Source organism: Platichthys flesus, chromosome 1 (assembly GCF_949316205.1).
Source record: "Platichthys flesus chromosome 1, fPlaFle2.1, whole genome shotgun sequence".
NCBI lineage: Eukaryota > Metazoa > Chordata > Actinopteri > Pleuronectiformes > Pleuronectidae > Platichthys > Platichthys flesus.
The window spans coordinates 17,806,040-17,833,508 of NC_084945.1; the positions used below are offsets into that span (position 1 = coordinate 17,806,040).

The window sequence follows — 27,469 nt, forward strand, 5'->3', positions numbered from 1 at the left end:
TCTTATGGCACACAAAAGAAATACAAGGAATTTGAATGAATGCTGAATTGAGAACCTGAGATTTGAGTAAAAACAGATAAATACAGCAGGAGATCATGAGAGAAAATAAGAGAGAGCAGAGGAGCGGGGTAAATGGTTGAAAGATATTCAGAGAGATGGAAGGAGAGATGTAGATTAAGCCAGAAGGTGGAGGAGGAGAAGAGAGGAGTTAAGTTGGCCATTAGCGATGCGGCATGTGGAGCCCACTCTTACATGCGTTCCACAAGGTTAACGATAAGAGCCCCTCAGCAGCTGAAATGCTCAAGTAGCTTTTATCGTATCATAATAATGAATCAAAGATAAAATAAAATAAATGAACTCCAAAAGGCAAGCAAGTAAAATAAAACGTATGTGCAGCGGGCTGGGTGACCAGGAAACAACCCAAATATAAAACAGAGAGAGAGAGAGAGAGAAAGAGAGAGATAGAGAGATAGAGAGAGAGAGAGAGAGAGAGAGAGAGAGAGAGAGAGAGAGAGAGAGAGAGAGAGAGAGAGGAAAAGGAGGAAAGAATGGAATAACTCTCTTTCTGCTAATATCTTTTTATGTCATCTGGTTGAAAAATATTTGCCTGTGGGTCAGGGCTCCCCCTGTTAGAAAGAGGCTTCTTAAAACGCTCCACAGCTCTCCGCTACATTAAATGTCTGGCCTCTGCATCCCATTTACTGCTGCTGGCAATCGGGGAGAAAGAGAGGGGGAGAGAGAGGGAAGTACGACGTAAGGGCAACAGAGAGAGGGAATACGGGTAAATGAAAAGAGGATTTTGAAGGCAGAAAATCTAGAAGAATATCAAATTATAAACAAACTATAATGAATCATTGAGAGTACTGCGAGCCGACAGAGAAGGATGAAGGGGAAGACTGTTTTCTACTCATGTGTGGTTAAGCGTTTAGGATCTCTTTGTTTTACGGCGTGTGTGTGTGCGCGTGTGTGTGTGTGTGTGTGTGTGTGTGTGTGTTTAGTGCCCTTGGCAAGAACAGGGGAATGGGCCATTCGGAATGGACAGTAGTTAGCCACCCACTGAAGCAAGCTGTTACCACTTCCTCTTCCCTCCTTCTTCTTCTTTCTCCCTCCTTCCATCCAACCTTCATTGTTGTCTTTAATTTTACTTATCATGAAGTGATGGTACCTGAAACAAATGGGCGACATTGGACTTTGATTCCGAAAAGACGTACAGCCAGGAAATGCTATCTTATCAAGTTGACAATCTTATTGTGGAATGCTATGATAAATAACGTTTGCTATTAGCACAAACAGCTAATTGAGGCTGATGGGACTCTCTTTGGTTTAGTGACTATTTCATCATAAACCAAATGATTCCGCTAGGAGCATTTTCAGTCTTATAGATAAAAGGTTAAGGTATCACCATGAATGTGTTCATCACCTTAGAATGAGCCCTTATTTACAGTGGGAGGGGATCCTCTTCCACAGATTCAACAATGTTCCTACGGTAGCCTATAAAGCCCAACTCCAGAGAGGACCTTCTAAGTTTTTATGGTTTTTATGTTACTTCATCCATACTCTTGTTAAGGGAGGGTGAGGCAAGGGCGATTTAGTTGGGTGCAACTGCAACCTTACCACTAGATGCCACTAAATCATTCACATTGAACCATTCACGGCAGTATACGTACAGTACACCATACGTTACAAATGCATTCATATCAGAAACAACGAAACTTGTCAGAACAATAAGAGACAAAAGACAGATTTCAAAACTGGAAGCCTGGTTTTAATTGATATTGCTCTACTGTAATAATCCTGAAAGGCATAGTCTGGAGTAACACGTAATGTTTGAACTCATAGTAGTTTAAGTTACAGAATCATAGGTCTCTCTTTTTGCATTGAACAATATATACAATGTGAAATAAATACATTTACACAAATGGACATTATTGTTGGAGCACACTTGTATGATACACATCACAAAAATATACAGGTAATTGTTTTTTAGTTTTTTTTTTCATTTACTGATGTGAAGCACATCTAAAATCTACGGACATTTTTAATAACACTACAGGGTCTTCTTCTTCCATCCACAACTCTTTTCCTCTATGCAAAGGTCATTTTTTTTCAATCTTCAAATATCCTTTTCATCCAATTGTGTCAACTTTCTCTCTCCCTTAAATATTTTCTGCATATTTTCAAAATTCAGACTGCAGGGTTAGCCGCAGCACGAGTGGCAGTTACATTGGGGGATTAAATACAACTTAATGACTTAACACTGTAGAGCTGTAGATAGACACAGTTTGGCCTAAGCAGTTTTCAGGGGGCAGCCATGGAAGATGGGCAATCCTGCTTTGTCGCTATGGCTAAATAACTCCTCCTGTTCCAGCTAAACTATTGTTACATAGAGCGTTTGCAGCTAATGCATCTAAGTTCAGGTGTGAGCGATAACATGGCGCCCAGAGAGCGACCAGGTCAAACTCTTTCTATCAGTGACTCTGCAAAAACCCAGACAGTCCTTCTTCCACTGCTCCTCATAGAAAATACCAGTTTGGTTTGTTGTTATTTATATGGATTCAACACTAACAGCAGAATAACTCTTGCAGATACAAAAGCATTTGGATCTATAACCCAACACAAACAAGTGTACCTCTTGCCTCCTCATTGTACAGTCATTGAAATATTGCTTATAACAAGAAAAGAAAAAGAAAAGAAAAACACCTCCGGCCTGTACATCTAAATAATATCTTGGCTCTGAGCAGCAAGTTATATCAACACTTCTGAAAGAAACGCACAATCTCACTCGTGGTGTTAGCTGGTAAATAATTCCTGCTAATATGTCAAACATGGGAGAATTTATAAAAGAGTTAATTAGCAATTTTTGTTTGATTGACTTAAAGTACATTTGGAAAACTTCCGCACATCAGTGTTTCCTAATATCAGAAATTAAAGTTCAGCCTTAATCACCTCAGGGAGACGTGTGACATCTTTCATCGTGTTGCACAGTTGGACAACTGACAAATAAATAAATAACAGAAGGAAACACTGGTAGGAGAAGAACACCTTTACTCCATAAAGTATATGTAGATTCATGTAATTGTAAGAAATACCATCTTTCTGACAATTGTAGTGTTTGAAGAGTCCAATTTTAAATGAACATTGTGTAAGACCTTTGAGTAACTTTAGAATCTTTGAATTTGAGTTGTGGAAGATTGCCTAAACATGTCCGCCACTCTAATGAGTAATGTGTAAGTTCTATATGTAGAGCTTTTTCTTTAACAATTCAACCCACGCCAAAGCTAGTTCTGTCCTTCATCTGCCAGATTCACCTTGTAAAGCAAAATGTTTTCCAGGAAAAAAGCTGCAAAACAGGAAATAAGTAAAATATTTACTGAAATAACAATTTTATCTTCATATTTTCTCCTTCTGCCTGTTTAAACAGTGAAGATAATGATGGGGCAGAGCTGTATGGAAGGCAGTTATGTACATCAAGTTTATCAAAAAAGAGTCACCTACAGTTTTGTATTACTCAAATGGCCTTTTCACCTCATCTTTATTTAAACCTAAAGATATACAGTATATTGTTTGCTCTATAGGAAAGTTACGCAAATGATCCCTTTTTAAATAGTCGTAAGGTGTTCCTTCATTTAGATACTAAATATTTAATTATTCATGTATAGTTTGGTGAAGATGAATACTGTCATTTGATTCTGGCGGTCTAGTTAAATTTCTCGAAGAAGAAGAAGAGGCTTATATTTGGTTCAGTTCATGGTGAGAAAAGCCGGTACCCAGACCCCCACTAGCCGACTGACCCGACAGTCGGACCACGTTGCCTCTATTCTACTCTGTGTTGTCTAAAGAAGAAGCAAGCACACGGCACAAGAACGGGATTTCACCACAAGAAAAAGCACACAGCATCGTCATAGAGGACCCAACAGAGGAGTAAGGGATCGAACAGAAACAGGACTTTAAAACAAAGAAACGATAAAACCTTTAAAAAAAGAAACAAAGAAAAAATCGTTTTTTTCCTTGATAGAAAAAACAGCAAACATGAAACACACATCGAGGCTGAACTACATTTTTTCTGTTTTTTCTCGATTTTGTTTCCAATAAAATGTCTTATGTTAGAATTATATTCTGTATAATTTACAATATACAATGTTTAAGAAGGCTGAGAAAATACCCCTTACTAGTAATACTGATGTTTGATACAGAGCATGTGATGTTAGAGATCAACTACACTTAAACTGCAGCACTCCTCAGCTGTGACAAGTTGCCATTTTATATTAGATTACACACTTCTGCATTCTTATTCGGCTTTAAAATCACATAAAAAATGATATATAAAAGTGACTTGGTATAAGAAATAAATGTCCCTGTAGGAAAATTTCCTGTTAGCTTTTGTTTCCATTTCCTGTTTCCAGACGTTTGAATTTAAATAGTTTTGATGTAATTTGTTATTATCGTGTTCTCTACATTTTGAGCCAATTAAAGCTAAGAGTATATCTGAAATTGTTACAGTCATATTTTGAAAAAATTATATTCTACAATATCTCATTTGTTCTCTTTAGACAGAGACTAATTTAATAAAGCTAATGTAAAATGTAATGAATTCCCCTTTACAATTGACTCTATTACTCTCAGTGATTTGGTACCAGCGTTCAAATATTAACACTTAATTTGTTTGGTAACTTAAAAATAAAATTGTCAAACAACAGAAAGTGGTGAGCTAACATGAAATTGTCCCTTTCAGGTGTTTTCCCCATTAAACTGGATGATGTTTGTTAGCACCAATTCCCTCAGTAGTCTAGATCTAACCTGGTACTTCTCATGGTCCCCGCACTCAGTCACATGGCTGAAGACAATGTTAACACTGAACGTAAAGACGACAAAACTGTGTATTAATGAACTATTGACTTTAAATATCGGTTTCTTTCTAATCAGATCAAATGAGACAGTCAAACCTGCCTGCTCACCTAAAGCAAACGTTTCAATGATGTGATGATGGCAAACTGTATATTTTAGTTTCTTGCTGCTTATATGAATTTGTCAACCCTCAAACTGACCACAACACACACAATATGTGCAGGGTTCAAATCTCATCCTGACATTCCTGGTCCATTTGACTTCCTAACTGTGACTAAAAAAAGGAACACTGACTGTTCCCTAATAGCTTATGGCAAGTTCCACAGAGAGGAGGAGAAGCTACCAGCTCTCCTCAAATCCCCATCTTCTATCCCAAATGTAAGACTGGCACATGTTAATATTGCAGACTTAGTCCATATGCACAAACCCCTCCTTTAAAAACCACTATTGCTCAGAGTTTCTAAGATAAACGCTGATTTGTTAATACATTACTTATTATATTTATATATATTTATATATATGATAATGGCTGAACGTGGTCAAGCTGAAAAAGGGAAAGACATATTGATTGAATCAGTTTTAAGAGGACAATATCAATAACAAAAAACAAAGCCGTGGTATATGTCATATACAGGATGACAATTATTTACAACCCTAATACTGGTATCATTGTTAAGATTATTTTCAAGATAGAAATGAAGAATAAGAAGAAATTAAGGAATTTAAAAGCAACAGTAGTTGTTTTTCAGTCAGCTTTGTCAGCACACCGTTCCTTCTGGTTTGTATTGCGTCGAGTGACCGAAGCTCCCGAATCACTCGCTGAATGAATCGGAAAAATATCTTTTATCTGACACAAGAGACGAGTTGGAAGTTGTGAACGCAAAGGAGCAGGGAGAGGAAGTACCATCGAGTTTGGCGTCTGGGTAATGAGCATGCTCTGGACTGTCCTTAATGGCACAATTCTTATTAACAGACAGAAATCTCTTCTGACTTGTACATGGAGAGCTGTGAACCTGGGCCACGAGCAGCTGAAATCGTTCCAAACAGTCGTCCAAACACGAGAGGAACGTTTGACAGAATATGTAGAATCACAGAGAATGAGAACTGAGCCTGTTAGCCAAGCAGGAATCCATTATTTGACGGTAAAGATCAGGTCTTGTTCAGTTGTATTTTTACTTTGTAAAGTATTGATCATTCCTCAAGTGTTCAGAAAGTTTGAAACAATTTTTTTACCACGTCAAGTGTGGAAACACTGATATTGTGCTAATACTGACAAGTTGGGGAGGCCAGGGTCACTGGTCCTCAACAAATCAAAGCAATCGGCAAAAGTTGAAGTAGGGGGAGTCATTGGAAACCAGGAGCTGAATTTTCGGGAGAAGCAGAAAGTGTTTACAGCTGTGGTTTACAATCCTGGTCGTTGACAGTCAGAGCTCTGCTGGTTTATTCAATTTCAACCACAACAAAGTGAAATTAGTGGTGGAAGAGAAAACCAGCAGCGCTCTCACTGGCCAGGACTGAACACCAGCGGTAGATCGAACCAGAAGCAGAGTGTTGGGTTGTGACAGTAAAGTTTGCTGGCATCCTCTGAATGGATGAGCTCCATTCTTTGGCAGGGCAAATCTCCTCTTCTTTCTTTCCATCCATCAACATTTCATTGTACAAGTTATTTGACGACAAACATCATTAATACTTCTTTAGTGTTCATTCGTTCCCCACATGTTTTCTTTGTGAACACTAAAAAAAAAATCTGAAGGGGGAAACAGGGCGAGGCAGGGGGACACGAGTGCAGTCTCAAGAGTCTCTCAGAACTAAATTGAAGAGTTTTTAGTTTCTTTCAAACGCATCCTCGTTTCAGCTTCTGTCATTAATAACGTCTTCATCGTTATTAGATGCATAAGAGACCGCCTTGCTGTCGTCCGTTTTCTGACTCACCACGGAAACTGTTTTGTGACTGTTAATAGTCTTAAAAGGAAATCCTCCTTAGTTATACTGCAGGTGGGGGGTTGGCCATGTCAGTCTGTCAGCGTCGTCCCCACAACAGAAGGTCAAGTGACCGCTCTTCTCTCATAGACTTCGGGGGTTCAGGTAAGAGGTTGAGTTTACTTGTCTATTCAAAGGGGGATGCATCAGAAGGACGTATTTCAGGGACTTATTTCTGTGAGGGTGTGTGTTTGTGTGTTGGTGTGGGTAAGAGTGTGTGTAAAAGAAAAAGAGGTCATTCAACGTTGCCGTTTAGACTTTGAGGTGAAGCTCAGGTGGTTCAGACTGGTGTCTGGCTTGTCCTCCATCTATTTCCCTATCCTCAGACCTTGGCTTCCAGCAGCTCCAAGAAGAGTTTGTGCATTGGGACTTTGCCGTCCTGCTTGATGCTGTAGAAGTGCTGCACAGCCTTGGTGGAGGTCTGGCGGAGCAGGGGGAGGGTCATGAGCAGCTTGCCCGCTCGGCGGGGGTCCTCCTGGTGCTGGGAAGCCTCGTAGTCCTGCAGGGCCTCGTGGAGCACATCCTGGAGCTTCTGCACCGCGTCCACGTCTTCAATGTGCATGGAGTCTGGAAAAAGAAAGTTGAAAAATGTAAATATGGATAATAACATGAAAATACACTAAAATACAACTTTATAGAATATGCTCCCACCCACTTCTGCCAAAAAAGTATGTTTTATTGGAATAAAACTAGTCCCTTCCTGAAGGACCTATTGTAATATTTAAAGATCAGATTTTGCACATTTCATCTATTAAAGTGTGAGTCTCTGCACACGTGTAACTATAGCTTTGTAGCTTGACTTCTGATTCATCAAATGAAAGGAAAATAGACAAGATCATTATTAACAGAAGGACATGTATGGATAACGTTGGGAATGTGTACGAAATGTTTTTCATTTCTTTCTTAATGAGGAAATACATTTATGTAAAGTTAAGAAAAATACATTTTTAAACAAACATCAACCTATTGTGCAAGGGACACTTAATGTGACTTTGTTATATGAAGAATGCAGAGAGTCTCACTATGTGTCTCTGTCAGTGTGTGTGCCCCCTCTATATCTGGTGTTACTGCTATTTATCTTATGATCTTAATGATTGAATTAGCCTTTAAAGTTTGACTGTAAATGTAGTACGTTGTAGTACACACCCTTTGGAAATGTCTGCATACATTTTTAATTTGAAACACCATGAGGGGATAAGGGCTATACATTGGAATCATCCAGCAATGGGCCTTTAAATTCAGGAGCTGCTCTGTTCTCTGTCTTTTAAGTGTGGATCTGTGGGTGTGATGAATGGACGGACAAAGAGACAAGTGGGCGGAAAAAAAACGAAATACCCTCACAGAATGATGGAGAGATGCAGGAACACCTGAGAGTCTGTGTGTGTGTGTGTGTGTGTGTGTGTGTGTGTGTGTGTGTGTGTGTGTGTGTGTGAGAGAGAGTAGTGGGCTACAAATGTCTGTAATCTCTCTTTGAGGTGGCATGTAAGGTGTGTTTCAGCGGTTGAGGCGGTAAAGGCTGAGAATGTCCCTCAATAATAATGCTCCATATTGCCCCTTAGGGAGGCAAAGTCTTAATGTGAGCTGGCCTTTAGCTCTCAACCTCCGATCAATGTCTCCGATCAATGATTACATGCATGTTAAATAATAATCACAAGGCAACTATTGATAGGCTAACCCCCCCATCCCCGCCCACCACACCCACTACACACACATGCACACAGATCTGTCGAGAGGATAAGAGCTATAAGTTAATATATACCGATTAATAAATGCTAAGGTGTTTAATATAAAGAGACACACACTCACACGTGCAAACACATTATAATAACAATGTTGATTCAATGCACCCACTCTATAGAAACTCCATATACGTGAACTGCATGGACCTCTCAAAAATAATCCATGTCTATTGGTGGTTGGGAGAATATTTAACACGTCATGGGAGTAAAATTAAGTTAAGACTCTTTATTATAAATCCCTTTCTACTTTCTCATTTATTTGGATGCATCATGTCAGATGATAGGGGTTATTCAATAAAAGCATTTTTTACGTGATCCATTTTTTTATACTTTGTTGTTTGTATATGAGATCGGCTCTGGACTTTATAATACTATATTGAGCGGAGATCTTTCCATCATTTTTACACAAACATGCTCACACACCAGATAGGTACAAATACACAACCTTCACAAGGAATGGGTGCACATAGACATACATAAAGAGACCCTTGAAAAATACCTTGCAGACTAAATAAATTCCACATAAAATGTGCGAACACACCTGCTTACATACACACAAACACACACTCTCAAATACAACGTGATGGATCTATAGAGTGTAATGCATGTATCAGTATGCAGGACCAGACGGTTGAGTTGGATTCTTAAGGGATCAATAGAAAACTCCGCTTCAATCGGTTTTCAAATATTCCTACTTTTTCCTGGCATAACTAAGAGTGCTTTGTCCATTTTTGTTTTAATTTGCCTGGTGGAAACATTAATAAGGACGTGATGGGGGCATTCATGAATGTAAATTTCTTATATTTTTATTTGTTACTATTTTCCTTATCTTTTAGGCAAAACATATAGCTGCCCCCTTGTACAGTATTGCTTATTTAACACAGTATTATATTTAATAATAATATTAAATACAGTAAAAGCAGGACGAGCAGGTAAAACCTACAAACTAAAGAGCACTAATGTCAGTAACAATGAAAACTAAACCTATTCTCCTCTTATTTCAAGTGGTTTCCTGACTCGCAGCCGGTAATTACCATAAGTTAAACTGAAGTTTAATGAGTTTGAAATAGTTTTTGATTAATATTGGGTGTTTGGTATTAAGCTGGTAAACATGGCTGCCGCCTGTGCCGTGACCTGCACCACACTCACAAGTAAAACAGCAGAATTTAATGAGCACGAGCACATGAGGCTGTTAAAACACACGTTAACAGAGTGCACACACACACACGCACACACAAACAAACACACACGCCTGCAGTTTCCCATGGCTAGTTTAGCTGTCTTTACATGTGGGGCACGTTTGCTAACATTTCTTAAGGCTTGGCTTCATTAATGCAGACGATTAGCATCCTGTGAATTAATTAGTGTCAGTGCCCTTCAAAATGCTAATGCTAGCAATCTGTTGTCTTGACGCGCAGTTAGAGAGTCTGGCCACCGATGCAAAGTTCCTGTTCTGGTGTCAGCTGTTTCCCTTTCAATCAGTCAAACAGCGACTATTTCAAATGTGAGTTAACAGAGGAAAGCTTTAGAGGAGGCATTACTCTGGAGATTAATCTTGATTTGTTTTTTGTTGCAGTTCATTTATTGGGTGAGATTAAATGGCCAGACTTGTATGGGAACATGGCATTTCCATTTTCAGAGTAAAATAATAAATCTATATAATTAGGACATTCAGACTGAACAGTAAGATTTCTATTGTTATGATGTGTATTCTGACATTGTGGTAACAATGATACCAATTAATAATTAGATTGTACCTTATATATAGACTATTAAATCGAAAGAAAACAAATTATAATTTGTACATTATTATGTAGACAAATGTGGCCAAGCAGAAATCATTTTGGGTTTCGCTTCTTAGAAATAAGCTCTTTATATGTTGTTTTTTAAAACAATCAGATATGATCTTTTTCCCGAAATAAAATTAACTCTTTGGTTTGTTTGGCAACTTAAAACTACTCTATGACTAAATCATATGTTAGAAAATAAAAGATCTATGTTTTTTCTCTGTAACATTAATTAACACGTTTTTGTCCTTAAAAAGGAAAGGAAGCCTAACTATTATTGAATTTATTTTCAACAATAATTTTACAATATAACAGTTGAACGAATGTATAAACCAGACTCTGACCCCAGTCGGGCCATCGATGGGCTTAAAGGGAACAAGGACCAGGTAAAGCCACATGATTCATCATCATCTTCATCATGATCATCATCGATACTGTTGTTCCAGTCAGTCAGCAGCATTCATACGCCCACAGACACACACTCTCGTTCAGAGCCAAGAGATTGATTGTCACGCGTAGCCCAAAGGAGAATAATATGTCAATGTTTCTGCATGTGCATGACAGTATGCACTGTAGGTGTGTGAGCAAACATTTATCAGTATTTCACATTTAAGCACACAGCAAAGTGAGTGTGTGTGTATGCATGTGTCAGAGAGATGAAACTGCCAGATTTGAGAGAATGTGTGTGTTTGTGTGTGAGTGCGTATGAACGTGCTGCGATGTGTGTATGTCCGCCTGCGTCGATGGTGGCAGAATCTGAACAAAAGGCCCCTCCCTCCTTATTCAAAGCTCTCCCATTTAAACACATTGTATTGACAGCTCCCCCCTTGTAATTAAAGAGTACTGAAGAGCTGGCCGGCTTCCAAGACAAAGTTCAAAAGACGGGTCACGGGAGGAAGAAGGCGTGTGTGTGTGTGTGTGTGTGTCAGTCAGCTGTCGATGCAGCTGGATACATCAGAGAGGGGGCTTTATTGACGGACTTTGGGTTCTAATGATTTCACCTTATTTAACAGGCATCTGAAGAGACGACTATGCTAATTGTAAAAGGGATGGTCACTTTGTTCAGGGGTGGGTGGTGGTCTGCAGGCTGGAGGTGTGTGTTTGTGTGTGTGTGTGTGTGTGTGTGTATGTGTGTGTGTTAGTGCAAAATGACTATTGTGTGACTATGAATATGAAAATAACTACTGTGTGTGACTTTATAAGACAAAAGTAAGAGATTTGAAATGTCGTGTTAAATAAAATAGCTGTGTGTCATGTGTCATATTTGTGTGTGTAAGTGTGTTTGTGTGTGTGTGTTTTGGGTGGAGTATTGAAGACGGCCCTTTAATGATTCAGTTTAAATGAGTCCAATGGGACCGGGGGATTCCTGGGATTAACTACTTCTCCACCAGCCCTGTTCAGTCATGTGCTCCCAAACTCAATCACACACACAGATGTAGATGATCATATCAGAATTTCTAACCTGAGTTAGCCAAAGCAATGGCCTTGAGAGTTACGAATTCCTCCTTCTCCAGTTTCATAGACTTGTATTTCTTGACCAGCTGAAGGATGGCGTTGTTCAGGTCCAGGAGTCCGGCCAGCTTCGACTGGTCCTCGTCCATGATGTAGTCCTCAGCGTACACCAACTGGAGAAACAAAGAAAAGGAGGGAGGTAGAGAGGTTGCAAATTAACATGTGCTATATGTCTAAAAAAACATAATTTCGTGAGAGCAAGAGAAAATCATGACATCGAAGACACTAACCTTGTCCTCAAAGGACAGCGAGCGGTACACAACGCGCAGGATCAAGATCTCCATCCACGCACTCTGCAGTAGACTCATCTGGTCAGCCAAAGACAGTGTGGAGAAACCTAGGAACAAAGAAGAGCAGCAAGAGATTTAACAGTCTGGTTTTTACTCTATTACACTGTGTTTTTTTTATAGTTTGGCAATGGCACATGCTGTTCTACTGATACTGTTGCTAATATATAGTCATGCTGGCAAAGTCCATTAATTGGCCTTTAAAGGTGAATCTAACGAGGAAAAGAGGGAATGAAGGAGCCTTGATGCTAGTGAGAGGGTCAAGATCGTACCTCCTCCCTTCTCTCCCTTCTCTCCCTCCACTCCATCCATCCATCCATCCAGCTGACCACCTTCTCTTCCTCTATCCCTCATGCCCAGGGGCTGCTCTCTGGGGAAAGGCAGGCCTTATCTCCCCCTGACACAACCTCCATGGATCAATGCTAGCAATCGCTGCTGCACACACACACACACACAGACACACACACACACTCTAATTGCTGCTATGGCCTCAAAACTACGGCTTTCTCCGGTGTCAATCCATGTCTTTCTATTTGCCTACGTCTATATTCGTCTGTCTCTCCAGTCTCAATCCATGCCCTTTTATCTGTCAGTGTTTACCACTGAACATCTGTGTGTCTGATTCTGGCTCCACCTGTTCCCCCCCCCCCCGACCATCTTGATACATACATCTGTCTGTAGGTCCTGTCTCTCTACATACATTTTCTTCCTGCCTTCTTATTGATTTGTCTGTTTTAACTCTTACTTTTTCTACTGAACTCCTCCTTTCATGTCTACCGTTTACGTTCTTACTTAAATGCACCAGTCTCTTGCTTTTTGTCTCTCTCCCTCTGTCTCCCTGTCTGTCTCTTTAATGGAACACCTGCCCACTCACACCTTTCCTCACAGCTGTCCTCCGCTCACACACCTGTCCATTCACACCTGCCTGTGTGTTCTAGTCTGTATGAGTGTGCGCGCTAGGCTTTATAGGACCGGCAAAGACAGTGGCCCATGTAAGCACACCTGTCAGACCTCGCTGCAGCCCTACAGTGTGTATGTGTGTATGTGTGTGTGTGTGTGTGTTTGAGAGGAGCGTCCTGCCAGGAGAAGCAGGCAGATGAGGAGGGAGATATTTCTTCAACAACATCTGCTGCCGTGTGCCTCCCTTTTGAGATGATAGGTGTGCGATAGTGTGTGTCTGTGCGTGTGCAGGTGCAGTAGGGGCTCTTATCTCACAGTGTGTTGATGGGTAATGGCAGGCGTCTCATTATGTCCACGTTGCAGGCTATTGTTGTTTGTAATGTGCTGTAATTCCTTCCATCTACAACTGTAAACAAGCACACACACACTGACACACACACATGTGTACAGTAGATAGACACGGCTGCAGGGACAGCACACACACACACGCACACACTTACATACGCATAAAACCACATACATAACAGTGGAATCAAACCAAATGTGTATGATCTATACACAAACACACACACACTCAGAAACACACACACACACACACACACACACACACACACACACACACACACACACACACCACACTGAAGCAGTATCATTGCCAACTGGCAGTGTCTTCTTCTACTTAATGAAATCATCAGAAGGGATTAGAGGTGAATTTCTTAAGGGGGTCTTCATTCTCTCACACACACACACACATACACACAAATCTCATTCACAGAGGCAGATGTCTTTGGGGGGTCCTTAGGACTTCAATCATCGTCAGCAGGGAAAATAAGCGCTGCCATTGCTAAAATTAACACACACGCATTTATTGAATCTGTTCAAACCCTCAGGTCAAGTGAAGAGAAGAAGACATGAGTGGGGGGTTAATATCACTTAATGGTGTCACTGGTTGCGTGTTTTAACTGGAGGGTGTGTGTTTGTGTGTGTTTTAGGGCTCTGTTATTGGGAGTAGGGTTCAATCAATCCTCATCGCTCTGATGGAATTTGATCTGTGGCCAGTGGGGGCACACATGTTAAGTACACAGCAGTCCATTTAAGGTTAAAAAAAATAAATAATGTAAATGTCATCAAAAACATGTCCTCACGACTTGCTGTTCTTTAATAATATGGTTTGCACACATCCACTGTAAACAAACATCCCGTCGTAATTACATATAAAATGCACACGCGTGCAAGAATACACACACACACAAGGAAACACCAATAATTAAAAGCTTTGTGATTAATTTATTGAGCTGAAAGTGCAGCTCGTCTTATTGAGGTACATCAACGATTTTTATCAGGATGTGGATTGTGTGAGTGTGGGTAGGTGGCGTTTGAAAGATTTGTATGCTTATACAGTTTATTTGAGCATAAGAAACATAATTGCACTGTAAGGTTGCAGGTCTCTTGCTTCATACACATGTTTATACTCTTTGTTGATGCTTACATTCCCTTACATCTGTTTCTGTGAGTCTCTATGTGTACTTCTGTTTGTGTGTGCGTGTGCGTGTGTGCCTCCCCGACCCCCTCCCCTCCCCACCAGCCTGTCTGCGCCGTTCAGCTATCCAATGCCTCTTATCTGTCTGATTAATAGGCGGCCAGCTTCAGGACAAATTAATTAACAGATAACGCCATCTCTCCCTTCTTCCCTTCCTCCATTCCTCCCCTCCTTCTCATGGAGCGATCGATACAGCAGAAGAAAAGAAACATCAATGGGAATTTAGTGCTGATGATGGAGAGAGAGAGGTATTGATGGAGAGAGAGAAAGAGAGAGAGAGAGAGATGCAGGAGAGAGAGAAGAAAGTAAAAGGAGGAGAGTTGTTAGACGGAGAGATGGTGGTGGTGGTGGGAGGGGTGGAGACCTTTCTTTCATACCTGTGATTTCACTTGACAAAAGAAGGTTCCTTATTTGGCTCTAATTACATTTCCTTTCTGCCCATTGTTGATAAGGCATCACGTACTATGTGTGGAACTATGTGTGTGTGTGTGTGTGTGTGTGTGTGTGTGGTATTTGGGTAGCTACTGTGGTGTTTGCTGGGGCAATGATGGGCTCAGCTACATGTACAGGACTACATTATTAACGTAATATTTTTGGGTGACATGGTGAGACAGACGCCAACTCACTTGACCGGACTTCATTTTTCATATGTTGGTCTGAACAGTGGTCCGAGGTATCTTTAACTCCTTTCATTTTGGTTCAGAATAAACTGAAAAGTTTAAAGGTCTGGACTAAAGATAGGTGTGTAGCTCCGCTTAAGTTAAGTCAACACCAAGTGTCTTACCACTATTTATATCTCTCAGCTTTTGTTTTCCTCAAGTACAGATCTGTAGAAATCTGTTCACAGTTCTACATGAAACGTCCAAAGCCAAACACTGTCTAATTTAATGAGCCATGTGCCACTAAAGCTAGTTGCAACATTACTACTAAAAATGGCTTTTATTCTGTCCAGAGACAAAACACTGAGTGAACACATCGACATAATAGCAACTTTTTATGAACTGAACAAATCTGTACACCAATTCAATTTCGTTGGTTCTCTTTACAAAATCTGATTGGACAACGAAAGGAGGATTTTTGTTTCATATTTTATCAAGGTAACTCAATCTGGTTAAATCAAATTTGAACACTTTCCAGTGTACTGATGTACAAGTGTGTGTGTATAGATATGTGTGTGTGTGTTGTGCCGCACATTTGGTCTGACAGAAAGAGGCTACAGTGCAGTCATACAGACTTAACCTCTGCTGCTCGCTCCTGCGTTCTTTCTCTTTTCTCTTCCCTCTGCTCAATCTGATACACACATGAAGACAAACTCACACACAAACACGCGCCGATTCCCCAGCCACCCTGCGGCCTGTTTGTCTGCCAAATGAGTCCTGACTGCGCGTTTACACCCGAGACCGCACAACAGTCTGGCACTGACACACACACACACATAGGATAGCCCTCTCTCACGCCCCAGTTGCTCCACGGACCCACACAAACACACATGTACAGGAGGCCTATATTTATTTTCTTGTGGTTACAGGGCAAATGGGAACCAGTGAGAGCTGATTGTGATGCTTATGGGATCCCAGGCACTTGTGTGTGTGTGTGTGTGTGTGTGTACAGATTGTGGCATTTGTGAAGCTTTTTTTTAAGTGCATGCGAGTCTGTGTGTGTTTGAATGATGGTGCCTATTGTAGGCTTTTCTACACGTGTGGGTAAGGATTAATATGACAAAGGTGCAAAAACTTGATGTAATGCTGATCTGGTCCCAGTTATAACCACATCGCCTGCCTTTATATTCTGAAACCGTAGGAATAATAACAGATCTTTGGCACGTATGTGTTATTTCAGAGATGACTAGTTAAATTGAGGAGATAGTAAGGAATTTCTGTCTGACTTGAACATAGCCTGAAAACACATTCAACAGCAAAGAGGAACACAGTTATCAAGAGTCCTCAGTCTGGAAGCTGTAAGAGTGCGCTTCACACATTGTCACAGCAATGTAACACAATACATTATTCATCCATCCATTTTCTCCTGTCTAGGGTTGTTGGGCGGCTGGAGCCAATCCCAGCTGACATCGGGTGAGAGGTGGGCACACCCTGGCCTGGTTGCTAGTGTATCGCAGGGCCAACAAACAGAGACTCACAACCATTAGCACTCACATTCACACCCACAGTCAATTTAGATTCTCCATTCAACCTCTAACCCTAATCTGCATGTCTTTGGACTGTGGGAGGACCCGCAGAAATCCACGTAGACTCAGGGAGATCATTCGAACTAACACAAGATAGTAAAAGTGAATTCACACCGAGCACAGTGAGGGGAACTGGACGTGCACTGTAAGAGGGGAATCCTTGACGAGAGTTCCATGTTTCAACAAATGAAAAGAAAAGACATTAATACTAGTGTGCTGCCAATGTTGTCTCCGAAGGCACTTCAACAGTGTGATAAGTGATTGTTGACTTGTTATTTGTTAACTGTTGATTTGTTTGTTTATGATTTTTTACTCTTTTTATGAGAGGGTATTTAAAACAAGTCATGAAAACTGTGATGTGAACAGTTTAATAGTCGATTGTGTAGTTGATATTGTCGGTGAGGGGGGGGCGGTGGAGTTTGTATGTGCAGCATGTCCACGTATTGTGTTCTGCAGGGGACAGATTTAAGTCTACTGGCCCACTGAGATATAGATTGCATTAGAACACGTGAAGTTTCCAACAGCTACCAGCACATCGCCGCCCTGCATGTTTGTGCGTGTGTTCGTTTACAGTGTATGCACACCACATAGCTCCGGTGCTTTCTCTCTCTCTTTCTCTCTCCTACCACCCTCTGTATATGTTTGTGTTAAAAATGTGTGTTAGCATGCACATTATTGCATGCTGGGCGAGGCAAGTGCTCCCTTGTGATGCCTTCCAGTGTGTGTTTGTGTGTCTGTGTATCTCAAACTGTTTTGTACCATACGGCCAGACGCCGGCCCAAATGAACACAGACCCCCCGTGATGGCTTTGGCCAAGCTGAAACAACACACACAAGAAATGACGCACACGACAAGCACGCTGGCAAATTCTGTCACACACACACACATCCACCAGCTGACCCAATTACACAGAGATGCGCATCGAGATGGAAACAAATCTACCCAGAGAACCAGCTAATTTAGAAGAGCTTAAAGACACACACACAAACACACACAAGCACACACCCACACACATTTAGAGATACGCACGTACAAGTGTACAGTCACTTCAATGCTGAACAACTAGAGTTACCTGCTCGCACTTGTACGGCTCTGCCAACATGTCGAGGTGCCTGCTGCAACCAGGTCTGTCCACACTCATAATAGAAGTAGGCAAAACTTCAAATTGAATAAAATGTATTAAGTCATAATAGGCATATGAACTCTTGAGTCAAGGCCAAACTCGTACTTTGTGAAGTCACAGTCCCCTTAATCTTCGACCGCCAAAATGGAGTCAGTTTATCCTCCAGTGGAAGGGGAGATTTCTGAGATACCACCATCACAACAGTGGGGCGGACAGATGGTAACAATTCAAGGTGTTTGATTAAAAAAATCAGGTACATTTAGGTGACTGATTTCTTTAATAGAGTGTCATTTGGTGCAGTTTAATTGAATTTGGGCTTTGGTGGAGCTGAGGCTCTACTGAGTACCGTTCTACTTGGAAATATTATTCTTGTACAGATATCTCACTCCGGGAGGTCAGTAAAGATGGAAGCGAATTGATTATTTTTGATTATTTTTGTTTGTCAAGGTCAAGCTGAAATATTTTCACAATCCTGTGCTTGACACATATTTTATTGTTCTGGTTTTTAATCTAAAACAGGTTTTGATAAAGGTTCATCTCATCTCTGTTTGAGTTAGTCCAAAAGCATAACTAAAACAATAACTGACACATTTTTGCACAATTCACTACACCATCTGTCCGTTCTTACACCCAACCACACGTCCTCACCTTCATCCCCTCTCATAATATATCTTATTTTTTTCCTGTTTCTTCCTCCTTCCCCCCCTTCCCCCCTCTCTACCTCTCCCACCACATCCCCCCTTTTCCTCTGTGCGGCCTCGGGGAGAGTGGAGCAGTCATAGGGTTGCGGTAGCCTCTAATCAGTGTGAACAGCCAGCTAATTACCAAACCCTCAGCCCTGGCTGACTGTTAATTGCATACATTAGACACCATCATCAGCACTGCAAGATTAACACTTACAATCTTCCCATTTCTGTAGTGGAGATGAGTACTCTGTGAGGGAGTGTGTGTGTGTGTGTGTGTGTGTGTGTGTGTGTGTGTGTGTGTGTGTGTGTGTGTGTGTGTGTGAGAGAGAGAGAGTCAGAGGTGGAGGGTTGTGCGCTGTATTGTGTGTGTGTGTGGTGTGTGTGCGGTGTGTGCTGCCTCTGTGGTTGCGGGTGCTAATATTTAACACTTAATTAGACTCAAAATGGAGACGCAGCAACACAGAGATGGCTGTCGAGTGTTATAGCTGTTGCTGTCTCGGGGTGGCTTGGGTGGGGGCAGCCGGTCGCCGGGGGCAACCCTGAGTCTCCGCGGAGACGACAGATGGAGTGACATTAAGAGCATTGCCGTGGAGCTATTTCAAATAATAAAATATCAATATTTACATTTTAATTACCCACTTCCAGCTCCAGCAGGGCTATGTCAAGGAGCGTGTGGGTGACAATGTGTGGGCATATCGCACTGCAAGCTCCACTGGGGCCGAATGGTCTTGACTCTAGAGTCAGGACGACTGCTCACGTCTGCACTGTATAAGAATGTCTCGGTGAAATTAACATTTAGTAATATCTCAGCTTATTTCCAGTGTCAGTTTTGTTGTCTTTCATTCTTTTTCTTTACTTTGTCTTTCACTGAATTCATCAATCTTCCTTGTGTATCCTTTACCTCTGCATCATGCCCTACAACACAATGCTGATGCTGGCAGGAATGACCACTGTTTTTTTTTTTGTGTGTGTGTGTGTGTGTGTGTGTGTGTTTGCAAAACTGTCAGGGGAATTAGGCATGTGTTCACCTAAAAGTAAAGCTTATACACACACACAAGCTCTGTCTCTCTCTGACGCACGCACATACACACACCCACACACACACAGGTGCAGCTGACAGACACATCTGAAGACTAAAAGTTCACAATAGTAATAAGAATTGAAGAATAAAGAATATAATGTAAATATGATATGACTAAATTGTCTTCCGGGTAACATGAAATCAGACAGAGTACAAGTGGCAAGTATGTAACTTCCATTTTTGCTTTGGCAGTTGGCCAACAATTCATCAGAGCAGTTATTCAAAGGAGGTGGATATCTATCTATCAATCTATCTATCTATTCTTGTCTAGCCTGTGATTCCTACATTTCCCCAGTTTGTTCAATTAACTGGGTTGTGACAGTCTATTGATCTGTGGGTTTATTGGTATATATCTGGGGAGTATTATCCTCTGAAAACATTTCCCCCTGAATCTTGAGCTCAAAGCAGCAGCCATATCAACAGCTTTTTAGAAAATGTCTTTAAATTCTACATTTTGTCAACTTTACTTTCCACCGTCACAGACAGAATTTGCATTTAAAAGCAGAACCAAACCCTAGATATACGGTTCATGAGAAGTAAAACTGTGGAATGGGAGCGAGACAGAGCACTACTGATGGATGAATAGAAACTCGCTGATTGTGGCTTTAAAACAAAACCCAGCAGTCCCCTGTCCAGGCCCGCTGTCTGAATATGAGATTATTAGGCTGTGTTGATTCTATCTTCTTAATCCTCTGTAGCTTTCCATAGAGAGAGGACCACAGAACGTCCACAGGGATTAATTTACCATTGACAGATTAGAGATATGGTCTCCAATATCATCATCCAGGACAAGCATCGAGAGGAAAGGCTCAACTATCGGAGCAACAAGGAGAGAGAGAACAGAGAGAATGAGAGAGAGGGATACACAGACAGAAAGAAAGACAGAGATGAAAACGAATGGACACACAGAGAGACGGTCCGCTCTCCTACACCATCATGCCTTAATGTCCTAGCTCGAAGACAAGAACATTAGACCTCATTCCACCTCCTCATCTGGGCCCGAAAAAGCCTGGGCTGAAAATCTTAATTAATTGTCCAATAGTGCTGCAGGGTCATTATGCATTGCAATAAAGAAGCGTGTAATTATGAGATTTAACAGCCATTACCAAGGCCAGGAACTCATATGTCATCATCAGCAACCAAGCCAATGGTTTGGTATGTCTGTGTGTGTGGCTTGATTGACAGCACACACACACACACACACACACACGCACACGAACATGTTGCATTGGTTTTTAGTGATTAGATATACAGAAAACAGGCAAACTTCTTTTTTTAGGGACATGCATGTGCGCACACACACACACACACACACACACACGTACACACACGCAAAGTGTGACCCAGACTATGAGGCAGCCAGCTGAGATAGCAGCCTGCAGATGAATAATATCAAGAATAAATGATATTTGTGTGTATGTGTATGTGAATGGACAGTTAAGCACTGAGGTAACTGACCACAGCCCTTCACCACACAGTAGGGGGCAAATGATCCACTGGTATAAGGATAAAGCGCTGTGTACAAACATGCACTTATATTCACAGATTAACTACTAGTGCTCAGGGATCCTACAACCAGAGAAACAGTCGACAGCCAAGAAAACCCATTCAGTTGGAGATATTCAAATGAATTTATAAAAAAAGTAAAGTCAAGAGACTCATGAAGAGAAAAAAAAAAAACACACAAAAAATGTGTCCTTCTTCCACTTGCATCCATTTCATCAATTTTATTTTCCTTTCATATTTACATATATATATAATTGTGTGTGTGTGAGATATTTGACTTTGTGTCTGTGTCTGTGTGTGTGTGCGTGTATGTGTGTGTGTGTGTGTGTGTGTGTGTGTGTGTGTGTATGCAGGCCATAAGTTGTCTCAAGATGGTGACAGGCACGCTCCAATCCTATTTTCCCACCTGCTTATTCTCTGATGGGAAGGATGAACCCTGCAGACTGTTATTTAAGAACGATGGATGGAGGAAGGGAGCGTAGAAGAGGGGGGAAAGTGAAGGAGAGAACAGGAGGGCAGAAGGAAGGAAAAGAGGAGAGGAGGAATGTAAAACCAAAAGTGAGTGGAGGAAAAACAAAATAGGGAAGGAAGGAAATGAGGAATAACAACCGTTTGGGGTTAGTACAAAAAAGAGAAAAAGTAGAGAGCGGAGGAAAGGGACAGAAACCATGAGGAAAATGGAGAGAAACATAGAGAAAGAGTGAGTACATGAATAACTATTTTATGCCTGTGAACTTTGCATGAACTGGCAGAAATAATGTGATGCCACGACAAGCCTGTCCCTCCTTCACCTGGTGAAGCATGCATAGGTGTATGATATTTGTGTGTGAATCTCTGTGCATGTGTGAATGCTTTTGGATTCTGTTTGTGTGTGTGTGTGTGTGTGTGTGTGTGTGTGTGTGTGTGTGTGTGTGTGTGCACTCCAACAGATAGAAGAGGATGATGATGATGATTTGAAATGGAGTTTGGCCTGTGTGTAATTATGATCATCTATCTTTATGCCCCGCCAGCATATCACATCACATCACATCACATCACATCCTCTCTCTCTCTCTCTCTCTCTCTCTCTCTCTCTCTCTCTCCCAGACACACATACGCACGGACGCACGCACACACACAAAAGCAAATTGAAAGTAGTAAAAGCTGACTGTTTGCTGGTGATGACTTCGATGATGATGGGCTCAGATGCTGTTCTGATTTATTTGTTACTGCTCGTCTGATGTCACGTATTATAAAACTGTGTGTGTGTGTCTGTGCACGTTCTCTGTATGTGTGTTTAGAAGTACACATTAATGTGTTCATGGATGTGTGTATCCTGTCGTGTTTGTGTGTGCAGGCTTGTGTGCATGCGGCTCCTGTCTCTCTCGTGTATGTTTTGTGTGTGACAGACATTATTTGATGCAGATTAGACAGTGTACTAAGATTGCAGGCTGTGTCTCAGAGGCTGATAGACAAATTTGATTTGCTAATGTAATCACACTAATAAGAAAAACAGCAAAAGGCTACTGAGTGAAGCATAAATCTCGCAACTGCAGCATTTGTGTCTGAACACTTTTACTTGAAATGAAATACACCTGTCCACCGAATGACTTTCATGACATGTTGTTTTTTCGTCAAAATATTTTTAATTAGGAACCGGAATCAATCAAAAAGCAGATTTCGTTCAGTTGAACTGTTTAATTTACAAATAGGACCTTCGCTCTGTTGGTGATGATGATATTGTCTTTATGGACACCACTCAACAACATGCTGCCACTGTGCACTACTCTTTTAAAAGTTATAAATAAGATATGAATTGCCATGAGTCACAGTGACCAAATTCATCATCAGCCACACCTCCCCCCCTCCCTTTGTGTTCTCAACAAGGTGTTCCCAAGCTAAGTGAAGAAATGTCCCCTAAACACACAACCTGAAGCACAGCTCACTGAAGTTACCTGGGTTCAAGAGACACAGGTGGATGCAGCAGCAGTGACAGCTGGTACCAAGTGGGACGCAACTTCTGAGCGCATGTGTGAGTCGGTCCGTGTGATCGATGATCATAAGGTGTGCGTCACCACCAGGGTGGGACCTGACGGAGTAATAGTGTTTGTGGGAATGAGAGTGTTGAGTTTGTGTGCAAAATAATGTGTGTTTTTTAAAGTAGGCAACTTTGTGTTTGAGTGTCATCCTGGGCACATCGTCATGGAAACACTGTCAACATGGCGATGACAAAACAAACACGGGACGTCGGACAGACGGGAGAGTCAACACAGACTGAACGTGATGTCAAAGAATGTGTGTCTGGGTGTTTCTGTGTGTGTGTGTGTGTGTCTATTGCAAACATCAAGTGTGGCATAAATGAGTTATTTTACAAAACTGGCATCACAACATACAGTAAAAAATGTATATATATGTGTGTGTCTCACTTTTTGAATCTTCCTGCAGAGACCCTTTATATCTAACATGTGTTTTTTTATTTTTATTCATAATAATTATATTGTGTAGAGACTACATTAGGAGAGTAGAGGATATTCATAAAAAATAGGAAAATGTTTTCTATCCTCTGTTGTCTCATATTGATGAAATGCTTCCAATACCCACAGGCTTAATCCAATAAAGAAAGCCCAACTTAATCCAAACATTGAGATCAGATATCAAATATTCTTTTCTAATTTGATTTCATCAATATTTGTTTTCATCTGCAAACAGGGATGTGTTTGTCTGTATGGGCTGCAAGAGGCAGCCGTGGTGGTGGCACTGGAAAATAAGATATTTCTAATGCACCAATGTGGACCACGTGAAACAGACAAGCAAGACACACTCACACATAAAGCAAACACACATCAAACTCTAAATGTGTTATGTAGCTTAGGAATAAGATGAAAAGGAAATCTAACACGGCCAAAAGAGCTCAGAGGAAAATCAACAGCAGCTGGAAACACATGATGATAAAAACAAGAGACAATAAAAGAGACAGACGTGAGCATAAGACTGAACTAAATCAAATCCTAATATTAATAAGTTGAATCACATTAGAAAAAGCTGAAAATACTGTGCAACATATTGTTTTAGACCTATTAAAGCTGTTGGCAGAAATGGGAAATAACATTCATAATGATGAGTTCATTAGTGTTAAATATGAAACCAAGAATTGTAGATTTTTCTTCAGCTTATATGTCAGCCAAGAAAGAACAAACCAAATGCTGGCTGTACACAAGGCTGCCTCTGCTTTTATGTTCCCTGAAGTCCAACATGTTTTTTCTAACACATGACGAAACTGAGGCGGATGCGTACAAAGTCGGTTGCACTCTGTTAAAACTCACTGCTAAATGCCACTAATCCTTCACTTGAACATTGGACCCTAACCCAATTAACCCCAACCCTAACCTTTAAATCTCGTTTTAACCTCTCACTCAACCCAAACATCCATATAGAACTTTAGATAAATAGATAGAGATACATCGATTCATCATTAGTGAATATGTATAATAAAGTAACATTACATTGGAGGCTTGTCCATGCGATTATATGTTTGAGGTAACTGTGTTTACACTGGGCTGTATGTGTGTGTCAGTGTGAATGCGCTGCATGTTCACGTGTTGTGTTGTGTGTTAAGGAGGCACCCAGCATGCTGCCACTGTCAAGGTGAACTAGCCTCAGCCGACAGAATGGGGACAAACCTTCTTGTGCGTGTGTGTATGTATTTCTGCTTGTGTATTTCCATGAGTGTGTCTTCATGAGTTTTTATGTACATGTGTACCTGGACCAGACGTTTTACTGCAGAGGACAAAAGCTTTGATGGAAGCTACGCTAAAATTTGGTCAAGGCTCAGTATGATGAAGACGGGAATGAAAGGACAGGGGCTAGATAAGGCAATATTGTCTCATGCCAATAAAGCTCACAGATTTTACAAATGTGAAAGAACTCTGTGGGTGTGTGTGTGAGTGTGTGTGTGTGAGTGGTGGCCCGAGATGTTTCTGTCTGATTTACCACTGTCTGACCCAAAGCCCAACAACCTCTTTGCTGATTGATGACATCACCAGACTTAATGAGGAGGGCTGTAGAGTGACATCACTGCCAGTCTGTGTTATTCACACTCACACACACATGCACGCACGCGCACACACGGTGCTGTGTGTTCTGCATCTCTTGAAGCTCATTGTGAAGTGTTATAATGTGTGTCAGTGTTAATTTAGTGGGCTGCACTTTCAGAGTCAAGGATCCGAGTGTCTGCCCATACGTGTGCACGTGTGTGTTTCTGAGACTCAACATTTGATTTGCTAAAAGGAGCAGGACACTTCTATTAATCAATATTTGCTGACTGACTGTCTGTCTTTCTGGCTGATTGACTGGCTGTCTGGCCAACTGATTGGTTAACTAACTGGCTGACAGTGGGAATGGCTAACTGCTCGACTGGTTGAATAAATCTCGGAGTGAACACTTAAAACCAAAAGAGAAGGAGCCCAGGAGAAGAAAAGCCTGGGGAGAACTTTGATTATTGTATAATTCAGAGAGAATGTACGAATATTGATAAAAAGGCTTCTTTTTTTTTTAAACCTAGAGACGAACTTGGACTCAATAAACCTCGACAACTGAAGCTGTTTGACATACAGACATGGAGAACCAGAGAGGAAAAGGGTGACAATGGCTGCGGGGATGAGAGGAGAGAGGGGTAGGGTTGGGTAGGAGGGGAGGGGAGGGGAGGGGGCTTGAGAGATGAGGTTGACTTGATAATGAAGAGGTTAAGGATACCACAGAGAGAGAGGGTTGGGGGTAAGGTCAGAGACAGGGCGAAAAGGAGGGAGAGACAGAAAGAGAGAGGTCAGAGGAAAGGTTGGAGGGGTGGGGGGATATTTAGCCGTCGGGTCAGAATAGTATTGTGTTAAAGGCTCTCTGGGAGTATCCAGGTTATACTGAGGGTCTCCCCCCCCTCACCCTTATACTTTCTGTTTTAAACCTCATCTCGTGCTCGCTGTCCTCCTTCAACTGTTTTCTTCTTCACCATTTTTTATCACATGCTGGTGGATGGATATAGATAATCTGAACCACAACTCCTTATGTGTATAAAATCAAATCATATAAATAGCATTATTACCATAAACTATAGAAGAAGAATGAAAATTGAAAGGAGGACACCTTGCTTTTTAAGATCCTTTTCCACTGGTCAAGAAACCCACTAATATATGTCTTTTGTCAGCAATGGGATTTGATACAATCAGAAGTTTGTATTGGCTTCCAGGTAAACATACTTATCTTCTTCTTTATTTTGGCAGTCTAGATGCTGACACGTCACCGTTATGATGCGCATTGAACCTACGGACGCTTGGCGCTTAAACAGGCGTGAAAATTGGTTTACCATGTTTTTTTACAACATGTTACAGACATTTTTTTCTTTGTATCGTGCAAGAAGCAACTTCGGCAAAGCAGTGAAGTGAGAGAGCTTCTCTGTTTGTGTTTTGGGAAATGCAGAACAGGAAGCGGGCTGTTCTTGAGAGATGAAGAGCCGAGAGAATTTGAGAGAAGGTGAGAAGCACGCAGGACATGAAGAAAGAGAACTCCCCTCTTCACCTACCATCCCATAACCATTATCACCAGCACCACCCAAACCCCCCTCGCCCATCCCTCCATAAAGACCGATTAACTGAGTGGACGGACAGCCACCCCTCCCCCTCCCCATTTTTACAGCTCAATCATAGCACGTTAATGTCGACACCACACAGACCGCTTATCCTGAGTGTCAAAATTGAAAGGGGAATGGAAGAAAGAAAGAGAAGGGGAAAACGACTGTGAGAAAAGAACGAGCAAGTAAGAAGAGATAGGAAAGCAAGAGAATGGTAGAGAGGGGGAAAGTGTGGAGAGTAATTTCTTTCTTGAATAAAGAAAGAATGGGGGAGAGAGGGTTGCAAGAAAAAAAGCATTAATGGCAAGGCCCGAGGTTCTGGTTAAAATAGACTGTGTTATAGGTTCTGGCTCTCATTCGTCGATTCATTCATTCGTTTGTTCCCTGCTCTTTTCGTCAAGTCAAGTGTTCGCCTGTCTGTCTTTCCCTTTGTGTCCGTGAGTCTAGATAAGAGCCTTGAGCACAAGTGCCCAGTAGTCATTTAGTTATTATAGAGAGAGAGAGAGAGAGAGGGAGAGAGAGAGGGAGGGAGAGAGAGTTATCCCACAGACAGATAAATGGCTCACTTTGAATGGCCTTTCTTTCTTTTAATTCACTCTCTGATTCGCTCCTGTTTCAATATTTGCTGTTCTTCTCCTCCGCTCACCTGACTGCTCCACATTTATCCCTCAAACACACACACACACACAAATCTGTGTG

The 27,469-nt window shown here is 41.3% G+C and overlaps 1 protein-coding gene across 2 annotated transcripts in view; it reads right to left on the reverse strand.

The window, feature by feature from the left end:
• Nucleotides 1-1,763: 1,763 nt before the first annotated feature.
• The window catches only part of esrrga (estrogen-related receptor gamma a), a 61,407-nt gene continuing 35,701 nt past the window's right edge, over nucleotides 1,764-27,469 (reverse strand). For both annotated transcript variants that reach the window (XM_062387574.1, XM_062387567.1), the window contains exons 6-8: nucleotides 12,094-12,200; nucleotides 11,814-11,976; nucleotides 1,764-7,392 (exon numbers count right to left, since the gene is read on the reverse strand). In XM_062387574.1, the coding sequence (XP_062243558.1) occupies nucleotides 7,148-7,392; nucleotides 11,814-11,976; nucleotides 12,094-12,200 (515 nt within the window). In that variant the 3' untranslated portion in view covers nucleotides 1,764-7,147. The remainder of the gene's footprint in view (nucleotides 7,393-11,813; nucleotides 11,977-12,093; nucleotides 12,201-27,469) is intronic.